This window comes from Eurypyga helias, unplaced genomic scaffold, assembly GCF_000690775.1.
Source record: "Eurypyga helias isolate BGI_N326 unplaced genomic scaffold, ASM69077v1 scaffold2540, whole genome shotgun sequence".
NCBI lineage: Eukaryota > Metazoa > Chordata > Aves > Eurypygiformes > Eurypygidae > Eurypyga > Eurypyga helias.
Window position 1 is genome coordinate 10075 of NW_010223622.1, and position 25404 is coordinate 35478.

At 48.0% G+C, this 25404-nt stretch overlaps 1 protein-coding gene across 3 annotated transcripts in view; it reads right to left on the bottom strand.

The window, feature by feature from the left end:
• Positions 1-338: 338 nt before the first annotated feature.
• LOC104505702 (rab GTPase-activating protein 1-like) overlaps positions 339-25404 on the bottom strand; it is a 71147-nt gene continuing 46081 nt past the window's right edge. For 2 of the 3 annotated variants that reach the window (XM_010146422.1, XM_010146498.1), the window contains 7 exons: positions 14268-14360; positions 6962-7072; positions 4466-4570; positions 3212-3295; positions 2645-2716; positions 1169-1366; positions 339-854 (listed from right to left, as the gene is read on the bottom strand). In XM_010146422.1, coding sequence (XP_010144724.1) covers positions 699-854; positions 1169-1366; positions 2645-2716; positions 3212-3295; positions 4466-4570; positions 6962-7072; positions 14268-14360 — 819 coding nt within the window. In that variant the 3' untranslated portion in view covers positions 339-698. Of the gene's footprint in view, positions 855-1168; positions 1367-2644; positions 2717-3211; positions 3296-4465; positions 4571-6961; positions 7073-10047; positions 10087-14267; positions 14361-25404 lie in introns of those variants that run through there. The other variant, XM_010146568.1, reaches the window with a different exon arrangement.

The window sequence follows — 25404 nt, forward strand, 5'->3', positions numbered from 1 at the left end:
AAATTCCAGTTCAGCTGTAAACAGCCTTTAAACAACAGTGTTACAAAGCACCGCACTACTTGCATTTCTGAACAAAACCCAATGAAAACGAAGAAAACACCAGGGAAGCTCATAAATGATTGTGCCAAGAGAGCACAAGACTATCTTCGCTACGGCCTAAGCTTTACAAAAAGTGCTTCTCTGCAGGACGCAGCCACTGCGATAAACTTCTGAGATGGTCCCGGGGCGTCAGCTCTCTCAGACACCTGCACACACACCAGTGCTCCTTACACTGTGCTTTCCATCAAGAGATTACGCTTCGGTACTTCACATTTTTCATTCCCTCGCTTCCCCCAGAAGAAGAAAACCCCTTCTATTTAAGATAAAAATAATTCTGAATACTTAGTCATGTATTAAAGACCTAGTTTTTAAGTATTTATTTAACATCTAGTCATATAAAATAAAGTGTAAAAGTATGAAGGTATCAGAACGTGGCTTTCAGCAAGGCAGTTTGGGAAGTAAGAATTCAACATAAACCAGGATTTATTCCCCCCCCTTTGGAAAGGGTCACGTCAGAACGAATGAAAAACACCGAAGAAGTTCACGTCAAGCCTGCACTCTTGCCTTTGTCCTTTCCCCAGGAGGGGAGACCGCTGGAAGAATCCTCCAGGGTTTGGGTTGGGTTGTTCTTTGTGCTCTTGTGCCGGGTCCGGCTGGAACTATGTGCTGCCCTCCTTGGGTGGCAGGGGCGGCTGAGGCTGCTGCGGTGGCTGGGTGCCTGTGGCCGTTTTGATAGAGTTCAGCGTTTTGCTAAACCAAGAGTTTTTGGCAGCTTGGATTTCATTCATGAGGGCTCCTCTCTGGTGTTCCAGCTCCTAAGAAAGCAGAACAGTCAGAGTTGATCAAAACGCAACTAATTAAGAAAAAAAGCACCTTCAAACTCAGTCCCTGCGAGCCAGCACTTTCCTTGCAACCCCCCAGGCACTGGGGATAAAAGACTGAAACTGCAGAAACAGCAAAAGATATTTAGATATGCAAATAACAACCCTCTTATTTTCTTTTTAGGTGAGAAAATCGTTCTGGGAGTTCACATACACAGTGGTGCGGGTATACGCTCCCTTCTGGAACAACATTTTGCATGATTCAGAACTGTTTTGGAGTGAACGCCATGAGGTTGGATTCCACATACCTGAATTTTGCACTTGGCTTCCACAAGCTGCAGTTTGGTCTGTGCAAGTTCCAGCTCCATCTCCCTCAGCTGCTTCTTCAGTGCATCCTTCTCATCATCTGTTTCTATGCCTTTATTCCCCGTGCTTACAGCAGGCAACTTCAGTGCCCCCTCCTTACTGAAAATCTCACTGCAGTGTTTGCAGGCCATCACTTTAACCTGAAATACCCAGAAAGCTCATTTTCAGTTCATGTTACAGGAGTTTCTGTGCTTCCTGGAAAAGCCATTTTTATGTTAGACTGCCTTTTGGTCAGTAATCTTGAACCATCCAGTACTGCAGTTTTCATATTTGACATGAAAAGAATTTGAGAAGTTCGCAAACAATTTCCAGGGTGTATCAACCAGTATAAAAACTCCTATAATCTCCTTAGCGTGCTCTGTCTCAGCACAGAGGCTCTGCTCCCAGATTAGAATTACTCCAGCCCTCTTGCTACTAAGCTCTGTAATACTTTGAAGTATTTATGCCAGCACAATTCAGAAAAATAAATTACACTCAAAGGGCTTCTCGTCTTCTATAAAAGCACTTGACAAAATTAATACAGACTGTGGTATTTTAAAGGATGGTGAGTAGCTTTTCCATCTTTCCTGAAGCAAGCAAGCGACCTGTGCTCACTGCAAGGGCCAAGACTGTCCTGTTGGTGCTTATTCAGCATCACAGGGGATGGCCCTTTTTGCCAGCAACGCCTGACATACAACACTCAGTTTCTCATGCTACCGGGAGAGGTGAACCAGTTACTCATGGCTGAAGACGTAGCACAGCTGGCCTGGCTCGCGCAAACTAAAACGGGGTATTGAGCTACTTCAGCAGATTATGGGAACATCAGTCCTAGAACTACTTCTCTATCAGCACACGACAGTCACTAAAAACCAACAGATCAGGTTCAGCTTGAGTACTACAGGCTTCTAGTTGAGGAAACAATGACAAGCTATAGCAGAGGGAAAGCAATTCTGCCTGCTCAGTAGTGAAAAAGCAGAGGGATGGAATTATTACCTGATCAGGAAATCACAGAATGGTTTGGGTTGGAAGGGACCTTAAAGACCATCTAGTTCCAACCCCCCTGCCATGGGCAGGGACACCTTCCACTAGACCAGTGTTTAGTTCTCGTGCAGATGTTCCGGGTAAGGTGGTACAGAGAAGGGAGAGGGACTGCTATGGAAATTCTGAGGATGCTTCTCTACATTTTAAAATAAAATAACTTAATACACATTTCCATAGCACTATGCACTTCAGTTTGAGAGCTCCAACCTGCCTGATGCAAGATAAAGAACCGTGAAAGGACACAAACCCTTTAATTGTTTGCATCCCCTGAAAAATGCATGTGGGGCTACCAGTGCAGCTGGGTTACATTAAACTTCAGTTCCCGTTTCGTTCTGCATCCCTGGCATTGAGTAATACTTGCGTTGGAAACATCCTGTATGCTGAGACATCATTCTCACCTTCACAACTTCCAGTTCATCCTTACTGGCCGCCTGTTGTTTTTCCAGCCTGGTACTCAGCTGGGAACAAATCTGGAGCAGAGAAAGCAGCCTCTTAGCTAAAGTTCACTAGACTAAAATATAATCCGTGCTTTTTAACATTTATTTGTGTCAGAGCCAACAATTCGTAAATTCTGCTTTTAAGTGTTTGCATTCCCCCGTAACAAATCACCTGCTGCTGAGAGTGAGACTGAAAAAACAGCCGTATTCAATACAGAACCTGAAAACAGAGACTGGAACATTTTATGGATTAATTGGTTTATAATGTTTACACCACGTGAGGTCACAGAGCAAAGAAACATTCACCTTACAGCACTAGAATTAGCTGAAAGGCAGGTTATTGCTGATTCCTTAATTTAGGAGACTATAAGGAAAACCACAAAGAGATTTGCGACAAGTTACAATGTTTGCTCTCTGAAAGCCTGAGCTGTATCTTCCTTAAGGGATGAGATCTACCACACTGAAAATTCACCTCTCAGAACAGGCTGAAAGCAGTTGACAAAGTGGAAGGTGTCTCTAGAGCAGTACCTGTTTGTACTCTGCAATAATGGCGGTGGTTTTCTTAATCTCGGATTCTGCCTTCTCTAGCTGCTTCCTGAAGACTTCCTTTAGCTAGGAATTGGAGGAGAGAAGTTACACAATACACTGAAAAAAGTTCTCAAAATGCGTCATCAGATTGTGCTCTCAGTGTCTTTCTGTGTTTAACACAGTTCTGCAGCTTTTTGTTACCAAATTCCAGCTCTTCAGGCAAAGTCTGATTTACTCAACACACAAACACTGTATTCAGTTGTAACTAAAACGTCTACACTGTGATACACTGTATCCCTGCTGAGAGGGTACTTCTCCTTCTCTGCCTGAAAGGGTGGTGCGGCCTGGCGCAGAGAACGCAGAAGGAGCATTGCTACTGAGTGGGTGTGACTTGGCTCGTTTTTCTGCACACTGCCGCAGCAGGTATGGGCAGACAGACTGTTGTTTGTTTGGAGATGGAACGGGGAGAACAACCTCTTAGCACTGTCACTCTCATCTCTGTAACAGGAGAAAAACATCAGTTCTGGTGTGTGGCGCCGCGTTAAAATAGAGTTAACTCACTCCTCCACCGTTCGGAACCACTGGATTCTGAGAGCCCTTTCAGCAAAAAAAGCCTTGCTTCTAGCAGAGAGAGGACCTGGAAAGCTCCATTTGAGAGAGACACAAAGAATTACCGTGCGGTCGTTGCAGCCACTCTTGCCAAATGGCAAAAATAAAAATCAGGGTATCACTCTTGAAATGTATTTTCATGTATCTTCAGCACATCAAACACGTAGGATTATGAACATTTGGCATCTGAGTACGAGGCCAGGTCTAGTGAGCAAGATTCTCCCAACCCTCAACTCCGCTCTGCTGTTGGTCCTAGCTTTGGACAGGAATGGTCACAGCTTCGTTTCAGCGAGCCAGCTGAATCCAGAACGGCCTCTCACAAGGCACCAACTCCGCAGCTCCCTGCCTAGGTAAGCAGGAGAGGCCTGATCGTGTCTCCTGCGTTGTGACTGCTCACCACCAGTGATTACTGCAATACTGGGAAGGGGATAAGGTCTGGAAAACTGAACATTCAGAGCTCAAGTGAAGGAAGACACTGGAAAACATACTTTTTTAAAAATACATTTACCCTGGCACTCTAAATTTTTGCTTGCAGCTGCACTTTGAAAACAAAACCCTTTATGCAATTGCAACACACTCATGCCTTCCTGCACATCCTTCTGCTAGCATTCCGTGGTAAATGGGAAAGGCTGGAGAATGCCTTACCTGAGCAGTTTCCTCTTCCTGCTTCCTTTTCTCTTCCTCAGTCTCCACCAGCTTCTGTTTGGTCAGGAGAAGTTCCTTGTTCAAAACATCCGCCTTGTCTTCCGCCTAGAATTACAAACGATGGTGTAACTGGATGCTATCCCTGACAGTGCAAGCGTAGCCGTATACACATCTCGGGAATGTTACAGATTCCTTTTCCTGCCCTCTGCCGGCTCACCTGCGATATTTTTATATGAAATTCCCCTTTTTAAGTAACTGTTTTCTATGTTATTTCCTTGTCTTTCAACAATTGTGCAGAAGGAACCTTTTGCCAAATGTTCACCTACGCCCAGGTGGCAGGTAAGCAGAGACACTACATCCCAACACAAACAGTGATGCACAGAGTATTTTTGTTGGAACAACATTAATCTCCGTGAGGGCATCACGAGTCACCTCCTGTGTAACTTGGGATAACCCATTTCTGTATCCGTAGGCAGGGAAACCAGGTATTGCAGGAGACGTTAGGTGCCTGGGCGGTACCTTCCGAAGTGTCCGGGCGAAGGCAAGTATGGAAGAGACAAACAGGGCCACCAGTTAAAATGGTTGGTTTATCAGTGTTACCTGGAGAAACTTGATACTCTGCATGTACTGCAGAATTTCAGTTTTCTCCCTCCTTCCAAGGGCCAAGCTTATGGTGAAACATACTGGCAGTGCTTTGTTTTTGTGAGGACTGTCCTCAGCCTTCACCGGGAGAGAAACGTGCTTCTCGATATCTGGGCATATTCTGTTGACCGCCCCAACCGGGAGACACACAGTGCATCCCACCACTCCTTCTGTTCAGCAACTAGGGGCTGGAACAGGCAAGAGTTGTGGTCAAACTAGCCTTCAGTTTGCTGAACCACAGGAAGGGAAACGGCAGCGTAAACAAGAAGTACAGAACTTGTCTCCAAGTTGCCGCTGTTTTTCTAACAGTACTGGTGGTATTTGCTGGTCCGTCTGCCACAGTGTTAATTATCAGTGAGGGTGTTAGTGGTGACTGTGTGTAGCAGAAGCAGCTCCGCCGGGACCACAGTGGAAGGGGTGGCCTGAGGATCCCCGCATTGCCTAGTGCGTGTATGGCTCTATGGGAGAAAGGAAAACAAGCCGCGAAAGAAGGGAAAACTGAGAAGATTGCCACCTGAGAACAAAGGCACTTGGGGACGACAAGGATATTTTTGATGAAAGACCTGTTTAAGATACCCACTGAAGGAACTACAAATCCTTCCTCCTTTTCTGTATTCACTCCAGGTTCTACAAGCAGCTGCAGCGGTGTACGCTATTGCCTGTCCTTGCAGATGAGTGCAGCAGCACAAAGCTTTTCGTTCGGTGCCAGTGGACGGAGGTGGGGCACGGGAAAACTTGGGGAGCCCCTCTCCTCTACAGACAAGCCACTGGCATGCAGGAGAGCGAGGAATGGGGTTGGCAAAGGTACGTGCTTGGCAGCCTTGTCGCGAGACTGGGGAAAGAACAAGCACAGGCAGCAGCAGCCATTTATGTACAGCTGTTCCTGGGGAAGACAGAGCACCTCCACACGTTGCTTTTGGCCTTCACACCAGATTGCCCACTCCACTGCACAAAACATGCTCACCAAGACGGCTCAGATGTTGAGAATCGCACGGGCCCAAGTCAGCAGAGCCAAACTGTCAAGGATCTGACTGCACAGAAATGCAGGTGCGTAACTGTGGTTGGTGATGTTCACAATTCCCGAGTTAGATAAAGCCAAATAACCACGGGAAATCGAACTGAGAGGCTCCTACAGGAAGAGACTGTACCTTGGAAGAGGCACTACAGTCCTCACCGAGCAAGGCACTAATCACCAAGTGTGGTGGAGTATGGCCCTTTGGCATTCAGCACCTCAATGACAGCTGTTAAGGAATTTACCAATACTGCATAAAACCCTCCAGAAAGAGGAGGGCTGAATGTGTAGTTCTCCGACAGTCATCGCTGAGATAAAGGGCCTGAATGCTGCTGCTGCCCTCCACATTCCAGCCTTCACAGGAAACAAAAGCAGTTATCAGAGGACACCCAGGAGCCCTTCTTTATTTTGGTGCCACGCCACTTCATTATCTCTGAATGTTGTTGGCTGTACTGAAACTGCTGTGAAAAACCGATCCATGGGAGGTGGCAGATATTCTGCAAGGCAACCTCCCTTGAAATTAGCCTTTCGAGGAGTAGGTGTCAGCTTTTGCAAGTAAACGTTCATTCTTACCCACCTAAAAGTTACGGTTTACATCTTCTAACCCAATCCCCAACAGAGCAGGTACAGTCAGTGTTGGCAAGACACCACTGAACGCCTGCAGCTGCGCGCACATGGAAACACAGCTTTCTGACTGCAACTAGAAATGAGGTCATCAGGAAAATAAAGACCCAAATAATAACGCTTCTACCGTCGCGTTTGTGCTTTCACTTGGGCACACAGCGGGGCTCCCAGACCTGGTGCTGCCAAGCTGAGCTGGGACCCGTCTCTGTCAGCATTACCTGGTCCAGGTCATTCCGTAAGGCAATTTTGCTCGTCACAAGCTCATGGGCAAGGTCATCATTCTCCTGCTCCAGCCGCATGCTTGCTTCTTGGAGCCTGCGGTTCTCCCTCTGCAGAAAGAAAGGAACAAGCAGAAAGGGAAGTTAGTCCTTACCAATATCGAAGAACAGAAAGCGAGTCTATTGTGCGCGTGAGACACGGAGAAGGCAAGAGTGCACACGAAGACAGGACTGCTGCTCTGGGAAACAACAGTGAATTAAGCCAGCAGTGCAAATGCAGCAATTCCATTTACATCCCAATGGTTACGTCTGTGTTGCATAAATGACACACTGATTGTAGGGTTTCTCTGTCAAAAGTAAACACAGTCCTCTCCACAAAAGCACTTGGTTTCTGCTCGCTCATCATCACAAGAAATTAGGCATATACAATTCCACCCAGCAGCAGTGAACAGGGACCAACACAGAGGTACTCGGAATAATATTTCCAGTCGAAAGCAGAAAGCTGTCCTGCTCCACTTTACAAAATCTTGTCTGCAGGAATCCATAAAAACAGTCCATTTTGTAGATGATGTAGTGCCAAACTCACATCTTCTGCAGGACCAGCAAAGAGCAGCATTTAGCAGGGCACTCCCTACAGCTCATATAACCTGCATCCCCATCTGTGCACCTCCTGTAACTTGCACCAGTGACAACGACACATGTTTTACGGGGCAGCTGCTGAGGAAAAGTGCAAGATGGAGAGGAGACCTCCGCCCCCTGAGCACAGGCCCAGAACCTGCTCAGTGGGCAATGCACTGCAACACAAACTGCAGACCTTGGAGACTGCGCTGCGCTCCCTACCCACTCTGCGCAGGCAGAAATGGGTACGGGACATGACCAGAGTGCTCACTAGAGAAGGTAAGCACACGGGGGGAGGAACGAACAGTAGTGATTCATGGTTTTTAAAAATCCGTTTCAGTGACTGTTCTTCTCGGGCTGAGAAACAGTATCATATACACAAGATGTCTGTGGGCCAGCGGACTTCAGGAGTCCACATCGACTATGCATCTTTATCTCCAGAGGAACATATCCAGGAGAGACAGGCAGGTGAGCTCCTCAAACAGGTTTTAATCTAGAAAAAAAAATGTGCTGGCCTTCAGTCACAGGGCGAGCGTGTGTCTTCCACACCAAAAGAGGCTGCGAAGGGCATCTCTGTGCTACGGAAGCTGAAGGAAAAATACCAAGCACATATGGAAACGCATACGTGGAGGACCAAGAACCTACATGCCAGGATTTAGAAAAGGAGCTGTGTTCACCTGAAAGGTAGGTTGCCTTTTCAAAGAAAATGGTAAAAGTGAATATATATATATCAGCATTAAGACAGCAAAAAACTCCCAAGAGCAGTTCAGTGAACGCCTTCCTACAGAACGCAATTTCTTTGCCCATGCATGTTATACGCCTCTGTCTTCACTTCTCCTGCTCACCAGCTACGCCCAGCTATTTTTCTTTTTTCCAAACTCACCACCATGAAACGGCAGTTTCCGTTTCTGCTGCAAGAGATTTTGCAGGCTTGTCTTGAACAAGGACAACTCCAGCTCTAAGAGGATGCTGAAGAAGGTCTCCTCTGCATGGGAGCTTCCTCTGCAGCCGGAAGCAGAACCTCTCTGCAAGTATGCTCTCCTTAATGTAACCCTATTGTGCAACTAGAGTAGGCACCGCCCTGGGCAGGAAAGGAAGGAAGTTTGTTTCCTTTCCAAAAGATTGTGCTTTAAAGAACTTGATCTGTGACACACAAACTCCAAGTAAAATACTCCTGGTTTAACACAGTTAAAATAACCACTGATAAAAGACACATAACTTTGGGGATATTTTCCAGTTTAACTGCACTATATTCTCTTTGGAACAAGGGATTTTTCAAAGTAAAATTCCTCTGTAAGGATAACACAAACTGTAACATGTAAAACCAAACTGTGGTCTTTAATAACCACAATAATTTTAAAAGGCTCTACTGTGTCTTTATTTCTGTATTTCATTTAGGCCATCTTATTAATGCTGATTTTTACAGACACAGCTGTGCCAGTGAGCAGCTGTCAGAAAGAAACTTCACCTAAGAACTGGGACCAGATCAGGACGGTACTGCTGCCAGGCGCTGCAGCACCACCACGTTCTCATAGGGATGTCGCTTAGCGGGAGAAATCAGAAAATTCTTAGGACTTCTGCAAAATAACCCAGAAAGAAGTTTGCTTTGACATTTTTGCTCTGCGTTTGCCAAAAGCTTCGGTGTCCGCAAAGCAAGCCGCACAATGTGAAGTTCGAAGTCCCCGCTTGGCATTCGCAGACAAGTGGGTAAGCAAGCCATGTGGCTGGAAATGCACTATCCTCCTCTTAAACTAGAGTTTACAGGGCACGGTTTTAGCAAGTTAAAGATCTCTTACCTTGGGCATGCAGTCAATAGCTACGAGACAGACGTGTTTATCTCGTCACCATACCCTCCAGCACAAAGGCTCGTTTAGGGCCACCTTTACTCCTCCTCCACACAGGGCAGTATGCGCGACGAGATGGTTTGTCTGTCCCAGCTCCTCCCCCCAGACCTAGCCGTGAAAAACTGCCTCCTTCCTCAGGAGGAAACTTAGTCTGCTTAAGTCTAAATAAAACCTAACGTTACACAGAAAAGGCAAAAATAGCAAGTGGCGCTTTCCATACGTATCAAACTACACTAACAGCCCTGAGGTATTCACAGGGTTTTATAAACTACCCCTTGCAGTGCTGTAACTTTCAGCAGATGGAGCAGGTTCCGTACGTCAAGGCTTGCATCGCAGGCTGTATTTTGTAACCGGGCAAAAGCCAACTCGTCAGACCTGTCCTTGGTGTAAACAGACAGTTTCCGGTCGTTTCTCTACACATCGCTAACCATTCACTATGACAACCATTTCCTTCCCCTTGACACTGCTCGGCTTCTACCTCCGATCAAGAGATCCCTCTTTCCCAGATTCCTCCTCCTGGATACAAAAGGCAGCTGCTGAACTCTGGCTAGCTTTTAAAAGGAGGATACTGCATTTCCAAAAGGGACAAACACCGCTGATACGTACAAACACAAACAAACTTACCTCCTGTAAAGTCACAGACCAAATACTGCTTTCAACCATTGGTGTACGGACAGTGAAAACAGGATATAAAATAATTTTTAATACCAACAAAGACAGCCAAAAAGAAAAAAAAAAGGTTGCTGATTCTTCAGCGGGGTTTTGGTTCTGATTAAGAGGATATACTCCAGCTTCCACTGGACACTGGACGGAAAGAAGGCAAGCCTCAGCGCAGGAGGACTGCAAGGCTGAACTCCACCCTCCACTCCCAGCCAGCACGGAGGAGCAATTCCTGACAAGACCAGTGGCGATGATGCATCCTCTCTGTGCGGCTGCTCCAGCGGGGTGTAACGAGTCGCAAACCTGGTTAAGCAGTTCAGTGGCACTGATGAGCAACACCCAAACCCCAGACCGAACAGATCCTCAATGGTGGAATGAAAACACCGAGTAAACGTCACTTTTCTGGACGTGAGCAAACTGAAGTCTTCGTGACCCCGCTGGAAAGGGCTCTTGATTGTGGAGGAGCTCTGAAGGAAAACCCTGTGAGCCTCCATCTAGAAACCCAGAAGGCTTTTACAGCAACCCATCGGGGAAAACCTCTCATGGGAAGCAACGCGGAGGCTCCTGGACCACGGTTTGTGTTTTCTGTTTGTTGACTCTGAAGCAGCATTCCCAGAAGTGCCCCAGAACGCTGCTTTTAAAAACCACAACCAACCAACAATCCACATCGAGTTACCTGACGTTCTTCCTCACGCCGGTTACCATTCAGTTACCTGAGTAACAGGGAGCAGTGTCTTGATTTTTGCTTCCACTTCCAACATGCCAAAGGCTACTATGTCCAAACTACACATTTATTCAGAGACACAACTTCTCAGTTGCGCTACAAGGTCCACAGAGGAAAGGGGGTTCTACCCCCAGGACAGAACTGTGTGCACAAGCAGGGTCTGCCTGCAAAACTCCATCCCCTCTCTGTATGGTTACATCCTCTTTATTTTAAACCAAGAAGTCCCAAGCCCAACGCTGGCCATCTCCCTTCAAGTCAACCACAACACCTGTTACATGAGATGTTCTCAAACACAGAAAAAAACCCCATAGCATATATAAAAATACCAATCTGAACCATATTGCTATTATTTCTGCACATGCAACGCACTTTTCTTTCTGGCTTCTATCTGTCAGTTATTTTAACCAAAAGTCATGAAATTTGGTGACAAACAGCAACAGAACATACTTACTTTTGCGCCATTTAAAAAATCTGACAAAAATGTGTGATAATTTCTTAGAAGCAATGGAAAATGAAGCGAAAAGTTATCAGTAAAAATTACACTTTTCCTAAATACTCATGAATACAGAAGGAAACAAACACCAAAAATACTGGCACACATTAATACTGATCTGTTGGTAAGTCAAGCCACAATCACCACGTAAAACGCGATCCGGGCAGGAACTCCTGCGGCATGTAACACAACTTACTGAGGTTCGGGAATTTAAGCTGTCAAGAAAACATGACTGGGCAGTGGCAGGCCAGAGGTTGCAAAACCAGCCCTTTTCTGGAGCCTGCGGAGAGCTGGTGGGGTGGGAGGAGCATGCTGCCTGGACATACCCGGCTGCACTCAGGCAGGAGTCCTCGTCCTGGTGTTTCAGGAGAGGCTGCTCAGCCCCAGCGTTCCTTCCCTCCAGGCCCTGAGCGCTGGGGAGGACAGTAAGAAGCTCGGAGTCCGCTCTGGCTCAGTGCTGGTGGGAGACCTGGACGCCCAGGGGAGTCAGACCAGCGTGGGAGAGCTGCGCCAGCTCCTGGGAGTTCCCTCGGCACCTCGCAGCCCAGCAGGCACAGAGCAGGGGCTCTCGGCCATCGCAGCGCCTGCTCCCACCCCAGCCCACCTCCTGCTCCCTCGACAGTCCCCCAGGCCCTTCCCACTGAGGGCTGGGTGCCTCATTCAGGGCATCCTCACTGCAACTCGGAACTGCTCCTGACCAACCTCTGCTGGCGATAACAACTGCCACACGCTGCGAACAACAAAAACTCAAACAACTGTACCTAAAAACCCCACAGACTGAAGGCCTGTTTGCTTCTTGGCCTGTGACAGGAATGTTCTGCAGGGATCTCCACTCCAGTGATCCCATCCAAGAAACATCCCCTTCCTGGGCAGTAAACCAAAACCTCCTTTTCTTCTGGGAAGACAGACCACACAAATTAGAGTGATGAAGGCCTTCGGGGCACGGCCCACACAGAGAGCGCAGAGGCCAGAGGGAACCAAAGCTTCGCCCAGAGGCTTTCCAGCAGCGCAGACTCAGTCCCGTCCCACACCAAGCCCGGCTGGGCAAAGGCTCGCACTGATGCTGCCAAAATGAAATGCATTTCCAAACACCCAGGCTGCAGCGCCATCGCTTCAGGAACCAAGTTGGCTCTCCACTTTCTGCCTGTGAGGATCCACAGAGCTTGTGTTTCTTGCTGCCCTCCGGAGACACTCCTGAAATGTCAATTCCTGCCAACCTCAGCCTGACACGCTAATAAAATCAAACAAGCAAGGCAAGGCACAGAGAGCACTTACAGTCATTTCTCCACGACACCCATCAGCTGAGGAACACATCTGACCCTTGAACTACCGTCCAACAAATCAGTTACGGGGACTCTGTCAAAGAGGGTCAGACCCAATTTGGCTTCATACAGCAATCACACAGAGTTTCACAAATGCCAGCCCACACCCGGGCTGCGATCCCGACTGTGACAGTGACTCATCATCAGTGGCCAAGGAGTCACTTCCTAGATCCTCATCTGCAGCTTGGGGATGATGCTCTTCACCGTCCATCGCCCAAGATTAACTAAGTAATAAGCTTCCAGAGAGCTTTAAAGAAGCTTTATTTGTTTTCTAAGTATTATTTTAATTCCACAGTACTATAAGTGAACCACTGGAAAAATACTTAGTCAGCAGCAAGTTTTTTTCTAAGCAGATCATACTCACTACTGGCTCTCTGCTGCTGCAGCAGTCCCAGTTCTCACAAACAGTAACATCTACACCCTTTGACATCACAAGAAATACGCTCAATTGATAATTTTTTGCAGGTAAATACTTAAAAAAAGAAAAAAGATAGTAGTTTGGTTATCTGTACCTGTAACTATCTCATCACATTCATGAGTTATGGCATCGGCTTTCACTACAAGTTTTCACCCTGTGGTTTCATGAACGTGGTGCGCTTCCCTTATGTTCACAGACCACGTAAACCTGTTGCACCCTGTATGATTATTTACTACTCCACGCTCCTGGTGGACTCTGTACCAACCGCAATGCAACTTAACATATTAAGGCAAAATGAGGAACATCAGGAAAACAGGTATACGTAAGCAACATCAGTCCCCAGCCAACCTGGGCAATGGGCAGTAAACTGCTTCACCTAAAGGAAACTGAGTTTTTCAAAAGAGGGTAAGCAATAAATGGATCCTGAACACGAAGTGAAGGTATGGCTAGACGCAGAGCGTCCATCACACAAAAACCTACGGCAACAGAATGCAGAGTGACAATAAAAGCAAATACATTGGGAAGATAAGCAATGCTGATCCAAAATTAAACTCTTCTTATTTGGTTAACTATCAAACTAGCATATTAATAACTGAGCCTTTACTTTTCTGTGGCTTTAAAGCAGGCTGTTTATCACTATTAATTCTATCGCAGTAGTACCTTGGCACCCCAGGAATGCTCTGGGTCCCACCACACGAGGCATTCTATTCACAAAAAACTACTAACGCTCGGTATAAACAGAGATGAATAACAAGGGTTCAGTATCAGTCAAGGAAGAGTTCATCTTCCAGAAGTCTCTGCGGATGCCACTGCACACAGCTCGTGCTAGAACAATGTGTACTTTCTCCTTTTTGTGTATGTGGCTGAGAATCACCCTTTGTTCCTGCGTCTCATGACGATCTCCCGTAAAAGTGCAACAGCAGGAGAGTTACCTACAAACATATAAACTGAAAGAAGAAAAATATTATATGTGGCTACTTGCAGATGTCTTGAGAGTTACAAACTGTGATTGAAATATTCCTGGAAAAAAACACTAAGTCCACGTGCTCAAAGTGCTTGTTTAAGAAAGGGGATGAGTTTCACCTACTACTTAACTTCCCTAAGGTCTGCATAAGCACACCCAGAGAGGTGAGTGCAGTACACGCACCTCTGCTTAACCGCTGGAACCGGGTCGCTCCTCGCGGGATACAGCCAATGAAACAGGTTCCCATATAGCATCTCCCGTACCTTGTATCTGTCCATAGGATCTTCCTGCTGCAGCTGACTCTCTCGCATCGTTTGGTACTCTCTCTCATATTTCTTCAGCTTTTTTGTTGGCACCTGTGGAAGAGATTGGGAAAACAGGCATATAAAGATCAGAGGAACGCCGGAAAGGCTGTCTGAAAGGTCTCCTTGCAAACAGGAAGCCACAGAAGTGCTGGAAAGCCGCTGCTGAATAAAGTCACTCCCCATTGCCTCCCCTTCCCCACTCAGCAAGCCATGTCAAACACTTACCTGTACAGTTCACAGACAGAAATCCTTCTGCACTCACTGCTGTTAATTGTTCAAATATTTAAAGAAAAACAAGAGTGAAATAGAGACATTTTAATGAGTAACAAGGAAGGAAAAAAGCATGAACAATAGGAGTGAGAGAACAGGGAAGAGGAAAATAAGCTCTGAAAGGTATGATTCACCAAAACGACGCCTTAGAAAGAAAACCGTCAGAAGCGAGATGAGCAGAAGGGCGTGTTGACACAAAAGGACCAGACAATCTCCTGGTGGAGACCTGAGTAATGGTTGTTATAGCTGAAGGAGTATTAGCATCTAAGCTACAGCTTGTTTAGTAATGTCTAAGCTGCAGCTTGTGGCCAGTGCCCTCATGAAGTCCGGCCTCAGACTCCTTCTAGGCAAAGGTGGAGGGTTGCGGTGCCCACGTCCAGCCGCAGCAGGGAAACAGTGAGGCGACCACCCAGAAACCACAAGTAAATTCGGTGAACAACCATGCAGAAAGGTCAAGTCCCAGAGAGCTTGGTTTCTGGGAAATCACAGCTTCAACTTCAAACAAGGTACACAAAGAACACCTGTGGTTTTTTACAGAAAGCACGGAGATCCTCTGCTTTACTTTCACCTTTCAGTTGGGTACGCTGTGGTGGATGAGCGATCCCATCCCTCTTTGGAGACCTCTGATAGCTTTACTTTGTGCCCGGCATACAAGAAGCCACCCCTGCTAAGCGTCAGGTCATCTGCTGGCAGCTGGAGAGACCCCTAATGCCACGTGCCATTACAAACTGTAAACGTAACGCTTCTCCTGGACCTGTTCCGTATCCATCTGTTCCTCTTGCCTACAGTGATGGTGTTGAGCCTACTCCTGGTGCGAGGACATGCCACCATCATCTTGCCTTAGGGCAAACAGATACAGCCAATGAGCAGAGATGATGTGTTTACATGTAGTTTTGGTGTTGTTTCCTCGTTACTGGTTTTCAGCCCAACACCTCCTTCCTCTGCAGTACAGGAAGGGGCCAAGCAAGTGCCCAGTGTCGCTGCAGAAGCCTCTGGCAGGGACAGGCAGAAGACGTGAAACCCATGATCTGCCAAGCGCAGTGCACAGGGAGCACTAACAAAGCTGCACTAATGCCCACAATCTGAGATGAAATCTTAAACCAAGTCCCCTGAAGAAAGCAAAGAGGGTAACATAAAAACGTGAAGCACTTCGGCCAAACATACATGAGATTTTCACTTTGATGACTCTTAACAGCAAAACCACAAAGAAATGAAAATTATTGAATCAGAATTGCTTTGTTACGTTTCAGCTGAGCAACACTCAGGATGCAAACCCCGTCTGTTTTGTCTTAGCTGCAGCTTAAAACTGTTGAGGCTACTTAATGTTCAAGAATAAGAAATAATTTCTAAGTAGTACTCCAAATGAAGAGAACCAATCACACATCCAAAGCCTGACCTATTCCCTCCTTCCATGCTGCTTACTGGGGTCTTTCTCCGGGAACCAGACCAAGGGTCCCTGGCTGGGGTGTTATGAGGACACCCTCCAAACCTAGTTGTCCTGTGCTGTTGTGGAGTTTTGTGCCCTAATATGCAACCAGCAGGAAATGAAGATACACATGGGGAGGCGTTGTGGCACAGCATGGCAGAAAGGTGCAACACAGGTGTGACTTAGAAGATGATCTGGTCAACCAAAGATTCATAGAATCACAGAATGGTTGGGGTGGGAAGGGACCTTAAAGACCATCCAGTTCCAACCCCCCTGCCATGGGCAGGGACCCCTTCCACTAGGGCAGGTTGCTCAAAGCCTCATCCAGCCTGGCCTTGGACACGTCCAGGGATGGGGCATCCACAGCTTCTCTCGGCAACCTGTGCCAGTGCCTCACCACCCTCTCCGGGAAGAACTTTGTCCTGATATCCAATCTAAACCTCCCCACTTTGAATTTAAACCCATTACCCCTTGTCCTGTCACTACAGGCCCTTGTACAAAGTCCCCCCCAGCTTCCTTGTAGCCCCTTCAGATACTGGAAGGTGCTATAAGGTCTCCCCGGAGCCTTCTCTTCTCCAGGCTGAACAAGCCCAACTCTCTCAGCCTTTCAAAGCATTGTCTTGATGCTTTTCATTAAAGCCTTTACAGGAAACGTAAGAAATGAGTCTTGCTACAGAGAGAGAGACAAGCCTCCCATCTGCACAGCCGCACAAATACGTCAGTAAGAATCCTGCCATCTGAAGGAACAGGAGATGTGAGATAGAATTTTTGTGTGTAAATAGGGAGAAAATGGTGGAAAGTGAAGGTGAAAGTTGCACAGTCACAATCCTTTCCACCCACCTGCAGTTCCCCCACGCACTGTCGTGTCAGGGACTGCCCCACTGACCACTGCAGTGGCCCACTGATGGCTTCACCTCTGCAGCTGCCTGCAGCAGCATCCCCATTTCCCCTCCGCGCACAAGATGTGCTTAAATTACTTGTGAACAAGAATCACAGTAATCCAGGAGATACAGGCAAAATACAGCACGAAGGTAATGATGTGAGTAACTCTTGCTGAGAGAGCAAATGGGACAGAGCACTGCTGAGACCCAGGAGCCTGTGCAGAGCACGGTGCCCAGCTGCCCCTCGCTGGGCTGAGCGGCTGCGTGGAGGGACGACAGCTGCTTCCTGGTAACACAGCTTCACACGCTGCAGCCAGCAGCTCTCTCTCTTCCTTGCTTGTTTTTCACCTGCTAATTTTTTAAGCTGCCCAAGAGCAGCCTTATTTCTCTGGTTTCCCACTGTATCCTCTATTGAGACAAGGCAGAATTTAACTTGCATGAAGTCTACGTGACAATCGTCTGCCTCAACACCCCCGAAACTCATGTGAACACGTCACGTTGAAGGCTGTATGATGAGCAGGGGGAACAAGAGCCAGCTGCTTTGTTTAACTCCGCTCTCCACTGTCTCCACAGTCCCCGGTTCCCCTCGCTGGCAATTCACAACCGTTTCTTCACGCCTAGTAACTCTTCCCACCAACCATTCTTACCTACACGTTCTCCTTTACTTTCCGAAATTCGGATGCACAGCAGCGGGCGGGATCGTGCGAAGGTCCTGCGGCTGTCGGAGGGGAAGGTCCCTCTCACCACTACAGAAGCTGCCCCACGGACACGGTGGCCACAGCCTGGGGTAAGGGGCATGCCCGGCACGCTCCCCAGCAAGCAAAGAGCGTGGGAGTGTTCTCTCACCACTATTAACAGTAAGTAACATCCGAAATGGGGATCAAACCACAAAGGTGTAAGCGTCAGGGTGCAAGGGAGTTCGTTCTGTGACACGCAACACAGCTTCTGTGCTTGACTTATCCACGTTCAGACCTACTTATGCTACAACCTTGCCTTAATTGGAAAGTGGTACTTAACTACAGTGAAAGTCTATCTTAAAGGGCTGGGGACAAAATTCCTATTAGGAATCCATACTAAACCACTTATCCCATAAAATACAAACCTGAGCAGGTATGCTTAAGAACTCTGGCATAGACTATGCTTCCCTGTTAGTCTCTATCCAGCCACCTTACTCCAAGGAGTTTGATAATTTATTACAGCACTTTCTTCTGGGTACACACTGATAAACAACAACGGAATCATTTAAAAGCCCATTTCCATATTCCCTGATTTAATTCCCTGAAACAGTTTGTGAATTCAACAGGGACTTCTCTGCAAGCCCTTCCGTAAGTGCGTGCATATTGTTGGCTATGCTTCGGCCTTCGTGGATTGCTCCTGAACAAAGCATGCCCATAAATCTTCCGTAAAAGCTTCTGCAATATTGATTTCTTCTTTCTTTAGCACCATGAAATATATTGGGTAGAACTGACGGTTATCAAATTTAGGAGACTCTTATGGTTTATAAACATTGCTCATCTGTTTATCCCAGTATCTTATCTCCTTGACTTGTTTCATTTTACTGTGTCCAAGCATAAACATGTCACAACTAGTCGTATGAGGAGAAAAAGCCACGCAGAGCATCTTAATAAAACATCCACGCAGAAGAGCTGAACAAGCAAAGCCTTTTCCTGAAAAAACCCAACAGACCAGTGCGCTGGAACGCTTGGAGGATTCGCTGCAATGAGGCGATACGCGGCAGGTAGGAAACAAGACTGCTTTCTCTTTAGCCGCCCCCTGTTCAGACAGGGCTGGAAGGGTCTGCTTCCCCATCTCTGGCAATCCTGCGCGCCGGCAGCGTGCCGAGCACCGCTGTCCACTCAGCGCGGGGAGGCCGTCCCCTCCTTCTCCAATGTCTTTAGCTGTTTACAGACAGCTCAGCCTGGCCTTGCTGGATTAATAAATCACACGCCTGTGGCTCCTTCCTCTGCAGTGTTTTATTGCTCTGATGAAGCACGAGCACTCAGAGGAGGTGGTTATCATTACCTTCATCTGACAGCCAAGGAAATGGAAAGTGATTTCCTGAACATATTGGAGACAGCCAGAGGCTGATCCAGACAGAAAAATCCTATTAACTGATTTTTAATTTCTAGCGCCGCCACAGTGCCAGACTGAGCAGAGTATCTCTTTCTCAGGTTCCTACTTCTTTTCTCTATCTAGCACTGCATAAACATTCAACAGACATCATCCCATCACACTAACAAGGTAACCGATATTCTGTGATCTCCGCCTTCTCAGTGTTTTTTCCTTTCTAGGTCTCACCTACACATGGAACAAAAAAAAAAAAAAGCCAATTAAACCCTACAGTGCTTTCCTTTTCCATGTTTTGAAGCAGGTGACTTAGTTGTCTGTTTCACTGGCAATGGATTTGCTTGGTATGCCAAGACTGAGGCGGGAGACTTGCATCCCTCCCAAGATGGGGTTACACTCCGTGCTCGTGACCGACGTGGGAGACCCCGAGCTTCCTCTGGGCAACCGCCAACAGCAACCACAGACACTGGCTGCGGCCCAGCGTCCCTTTCAGGCAGCCAGCGCGCGCCGCTCCGGCTGCGATCCCCGGGATGAGCCCAGACCCATCCCACTGCTGCAAAGCAGGACCACTGCCAAGCACACGCAACACCTGGGAGCCCAGCTCAGTGGCGACGGGCCCAGCCCGCGCTCGCCCAGATGCGGCTCTCACAGACCCCTGCTATGTCTGCCCCTGTGAGGAGATCCGAGTTACACCTGCGCAGAGCTCATTTTCTTCACGTTACGATTTAAAACGGAATTAAAAGCGAGTTCATTTCAAAATGACGCTTGGTTCCCTAAAGCGTCATATGGAGACCGTGAGCTCCGAACAGAACCTCAGACAGCAGAGAAGCGACAACAAACTTCAGATCACGTGCACTGGCTTAGTTCACACTCAGAACTGTATCAATTTAATACTTCATACTTAAAAGACAAGTAAATCAGGTTCAAGATATACCTCTATTTAAACACTTTATTAGGCCAAATTAAGGCTTTAATATAAAAAAAGACATCAGAAGAAACTAACTCAGTGCTCTACCTGTCTGTGCCGTCATGGCTCTGTATCTTCCTTTTCCTAAAACACGGTTGCCAAAAGGCACAAAGAAGTATCCTGCAATGTGTGTCATTGGGAATAAGATTCAGGAGTAGATCAATTCATTTTTCTCTTGGGAGGGGGCAGTGATAGAACAGAAAGAACAGAGCCCCCAGTAACATGTTGACACAACAGACTCATCTCTTGGATGAGGCTTTAAAGGGGGTGAGTGGGATGTGATATTTAGGTATTACACAATACAATCCGAACAACTCCATCTCCAGTGAGGTCTTAGCCCCAAGCAGGAAATCCGGGGGAAAAAAGGCAAACATAATTTCTCACAGAAAGAGTTTTGCGCTGGGCAGTCTGCAGCAGAGGAAACCTGCAGCATCCATTTCCAGAAAATAAAAAAAAGCAGGGATTCAAACCGATTGCTGCCTGCAGAAGATTCACCAGCTGGAACACAGTTTGAAGAACTGCCGTTTCTCCTTTCGTCACCACGCGGTGACGGCTCGCTGGCAACAGGCTGTTTCACACAGGTCTGACATCAGGCCGAACTGCCCTCAGCAGCGTTCCATCTCGCTACAGCATCGCATTCGGGACCCAGACCCCCCTCCTGCCCTAAAACATGCCTCAGATCCCATTAAACATCCTCTAACGCCTGGGTTCGGGGCAGCACGATCCAAGAGCCTGTGAAGCAGCCTTCTGGACATCGTCTGATCCTAGGGTCGCCCGCACCGCAGCCCGGCTTTGGGCAAGCTCGCAGCACAGTGCCTGCGCTCCTCAGGCTGACGAGCTGCCTCTCATTGCCGTGGAGAAAGGTGGGTCTGCGGTGCCGTCATTCCGCTCGGGCACGGGTGCTGCATGCGGCGCAGTGAAAGCCCAGAACGTCAGATGCTACTTGACCGTCTACGCCAGCAGGAAGCAGATGTTCCCTGAAATTCCTTGGAAACGCACACTGTGCTGGAGAGGCACACCGTGTCGGAGAGATTGTCTGCTTGACGCATGCCTGTCTGAACACCCACTGCAGAACAGCATCTCTCACCACCTTGCTTTGGGAAGAAAACACTGACAGAAATGCTCTTTGCACACAGGCAAAGCCGCCCGCTCCACGCCAGCACACCTACGCACCCCTTCCTTGCAGGGGGAGAGTTCTCCTCCTCCTGCAAGTCACCTCGCTGACAGCTCTGCAGATGTCGGACCTCCTGAAGAGAGTCTTCAGGGAACACAGATTAATTTGAAAGGTGGCTGGAGGCAAAGGAAACCAGCTTTGCCGTGAATCATAGAATCATAGAATGGTCAGGGTTGGAAGGGACCTTAAAGACCATCCATCTAGTTCCAACCCCCCTGCCATGGGCAGGGACACCTTCCACTAGACCAGGTTGCTCCAAGCCTCATCCAGCCTGGCCTTGAAGACATCCAGGGATGGGGCATCCACAACATCTCTGGGCAACCTGTTCCAGTGCCTCACCACCCTCTCTGTGAAGAATTTCTTCCTGACATCTAATCTAAACCTCCCTGATTTCAATTTATACCCATTACCCCTTGTCCTGTCACTACAGGCTCTTGTAAAAAGTCCTCTCCCAGTACCCTTGTAGGCCCCCTTCAGATACTGGAAAGCTGCAATGAGGTCTCCTCGGAGCCTCCTCTTCTCCAGGCTGAACAAGCCCAGTTCTCGCAGCCTTTCGTCATAGGAGAGGTGCTCCAGCCCTCTGATCATCTTCGTGGCCCTCCTCTGGACTCGCTCCAAGTGGTCAATATCCTTCTAGAATAGTCCTTCCACACCAGTCCATTATCCACACTGAGTTGCATGGAGACACCCACAAGAATTTATAAAAACAAGGGACAGGCAGGCTGCCAAATTTAGAGAGTACCTGCACAACGTAGGGTGATTCAACACAGCACAGGCCCCGGCAGCGACGCAGGCTGATTCCCAACACCAGACCCCTTTGTCACATTTTAATCTGTACAGCGTGCTGCCATTCATCTGACCCTGCTGAGCCTGGCATAACGTGTGACTTCAGCCAGGCTCAGCTGGCGACACAGCTAACTAAGCTCAAGGAGAAAGCTGGGACTGAGGGATGCTCCATGTAAGCCTCGCTGTACAGCAATCCAGCAGCAGCCCAGGAGAAGGAAACTCCAATTCCCTGAACACTGGCTGTACTTCCGCACTCACCCCAGTGCTGGCATTTGAGAGGCACCTACACTGACTGCTGGGGAATCTGCACCTGAAAAAAAAGAAGGCTCAAGGAAAGGATGCTCTGCCTTCTGACAGAGATGCTTCAAAACACTCCTTTTCGGATCCTCAAATTGCTTCTCAGCAATCAAAAATTCATTTTCACTTTGAGATAAGGAGGGCTTATTATCCACTTCAACTCTTACGTGTTTTAGCAGAAGAAAGACACCCTGGGTGGCTTAAAAGCAGTGCTTGGAACTGGCCGATCTCTTTATACACTGCAGCTGATGTCCAGCAGCTCAGCCAGACAGCAAGTGCTTCCCCCGGCGCACGGAGAAGGGCGGTAGCATGGAGACGCACACCTGAAAGGAGGCAGCCACGGCACTCCGTCAGCAAGCACCCCTTCTGCACGTAAACTGGCTCCGGGCACCAGGCACACTGTGCTTAAGGACACAACTACTTGGAACGTTCTAGGCGGAAAATACCTGGATGCAAGGTCATTTCTATTCCGCGGCATAACTTAAAGAATGCCTGAACAATGAGATCTCTGCTACAAACCACTATATAGGCTAAATGAAGCTAACTGTATATCCTGAGGACACAGATTAGGATCAGGTAACCGGGGGAACCGACACCCTGACCAACCATCCGGGACCGGCCCTACTCTGCTGAACAGAGTCATGAGCAGCAGCAGTTCTTATATCATTCTGCGGTTTGCACCTCGTAACGTACAGTTCCAAGAGATTTTGTATTTCCTACATACCTACACCTTTCGGTATACGGCATTTGGTGCTAAAGGTTTTATACGTGTACTCGGTGACCGTACAAATTCACACGCTCAGCTGTCCCCCATTTTCAGGAACATCATTCATTTTGATTCAGATCTGCCCGCAGTTTTAGAGCTCTGGTTGCATTTCGTGGCCCATCACGGCAGCAGAAGGGCAGGGTGAGCAGGCAGACAAGCGAAGTCTGCGCCACCACCCCCAGGGCAACAGAATCCAAAATTCAGGAAAAAGCCCCCAGACATTTTCTTGCATCACACAGCAAAGAAATAACCTGCTCCCAACACAGAGAGGAGCTCAGCTCTGCCAGGGTTCCCTTTCCAACCTTGCTTACAGGATGCTGAAATTCGCACAGACCTGCCTCACCACCACGCTGATGGAAATCACCACCACGGGGCTAGAGCTGGTCAGCAGCCAGGTTCAACATCCTGTATTCCCACAGCTGTACCACCTGTCCCGTGGAACATGCCCAGTCCACAGTCCATAGCTTTCAGCTCATAAACCCCCGGCTGAACACACATTCTGAAACTTAGCCCAGGACTGGTGAAACCAGCTGTCTGCCCTGACTGCCGAGCTATCCAGCTGCGCCTTGTCCCCCGCCACGCTCTGTGCCCAGCACAAGGTGAAAAGTAATTCGCCTTCCTGGGATGGAGGACGGGTGCTAGACCACGGCTCTGAACCATATGCCCAGGCAAGCCATATTCTCCGGGGAAGAACCTTGGGTGTTCTTTGAACACACGTTCTAAGGGTTAATTCTTCATCAATTCTTCGCTGCGGTATCAACTGTAATGCTGTCACACTTTACATCTGCAAGCCTTCAAAAATCACAGTCAGGCTTCTCTGATGCGGGGTGAGGTCCTTGATGCTAAAACACCTTTCATTATTTTTACAGGTATTTCAAACTCACAAGTTACTAAGAGCAACTACTTTTTTGTGCGTTACACCAGTAGCAGAAAATACACACCTTTTCTGTATTAAAGCTGTGCCACTGTACACTCCCACTCAAGGCTCCACAATCCCTTCTGTTGTCTCAAATACATTTGTCTATATTTCAGCAACTCACACCGCCTTTACCACGTCCCAAAAGCCCTGCCTTCCTTCTGCATGCCCAGCTCCATAAACATTACTGCTAAACCAAAAATTAAATTATTTAAAACTGCACGTTAAATGATCAGCATTTCGAAAATACAGGTGGGAGGGTGTCCAACAGCCAAGGTATCAGACACGCTCACTGAAGCATTTTACTGCAATAACTAATCCTTGCCCTGCTCGGAGATCGCCGTAATCCTCCATCTGCCGAGGGTTTCACCCCTTCAACGAGGCTCCAGGTTTTGCCGTGTTTGCAGCTTGCATCACCTGAGGTGCCTGAAAAACGCTGTGGCATGGAGCTGGCAGGTAACTGCAGGAAGGGCAGGCCAGGAGGGTGTAAAAGCACCATCAGCCCTAAGTGTAGCATAAGCAGATGCTGGAGAGGATCAGAGTTATAGAACGGTTTGGGTTGGAAGGGACCTTGAAGCCCATCTAGTTCCACCCCTCCTGCCATGGGCAGGGACACCGTGCACTAGACCAGGTTGCTCAAAGCCTCATCCAGCCTGGCCTTGGACACTTCCAGGGATGGGGCATCCACAGTTTCTCTGGGAAACCTGTGCCAGTGCCTCCCCACCCTCTGTGGGAAGAATTTCTTCCTGATATCCAATCTAAACCTCCCCACTTTGAATTTAAACCCGTTACCCCTGGTCCTGTCACTACAGGCCCTTGTAAAAAGTCCCCCCCCAGCTTCCTTGTAGCCCCTTCAGGTCCTGGAAGGTGCTATAAGGTCTCCCCGGAGCCTTCTCTTCTCCAGGCTGAACAAGCCCAACTCTCTCAGCCTGTCCCCATAGCAGAGGGGCTCCAGCCCTCCGAGCATCACAGCAGCCCTGCACGTCTGCCCCAGAGACACAAAGCAGTTGTTCCCATTTGCAAACCAGCATGTACACGGCTGCTTTCTGACTGTTAAACCTTCCGCTGCTGAGTGCCCCAGCTCTGGTTCCACCACCCCCCTTGCACTGCCAGCTGAGCTTGCTGCTTCTCCTGTGTGGAGACCTGCAATGGATGTCATCGTGTCTAGCTGAGACCCTGTGCAGTGATTTAACTCCGGCTAACAAAACAGCATGAAGCTGCTCTCACAAATTCCCCCTCCCCTCCTCCAGTGGAGCGGAAGAATCAGAGAGAAAAAAGAAGTAAAGATGCTCCTAAAATTGAGATAAGAACTATTCACTAATTGAATCTAAATGAATATCTACAAATACTACTAACAATAAAGTAATTAAAATAATAGAAAATAAAACATATGATAAAATGTGGTACAATTATGATACAGTTGCTCACCACCCACTGACCAGTGCACAACCAGGTGCTGAGCAGTGAGAGTCATGGACAGAGAGACCGAGAGCCGCAGCCCGAGAGCGATCGCAGCAGATTCTGCGCGAACCCTATCAGCGATAG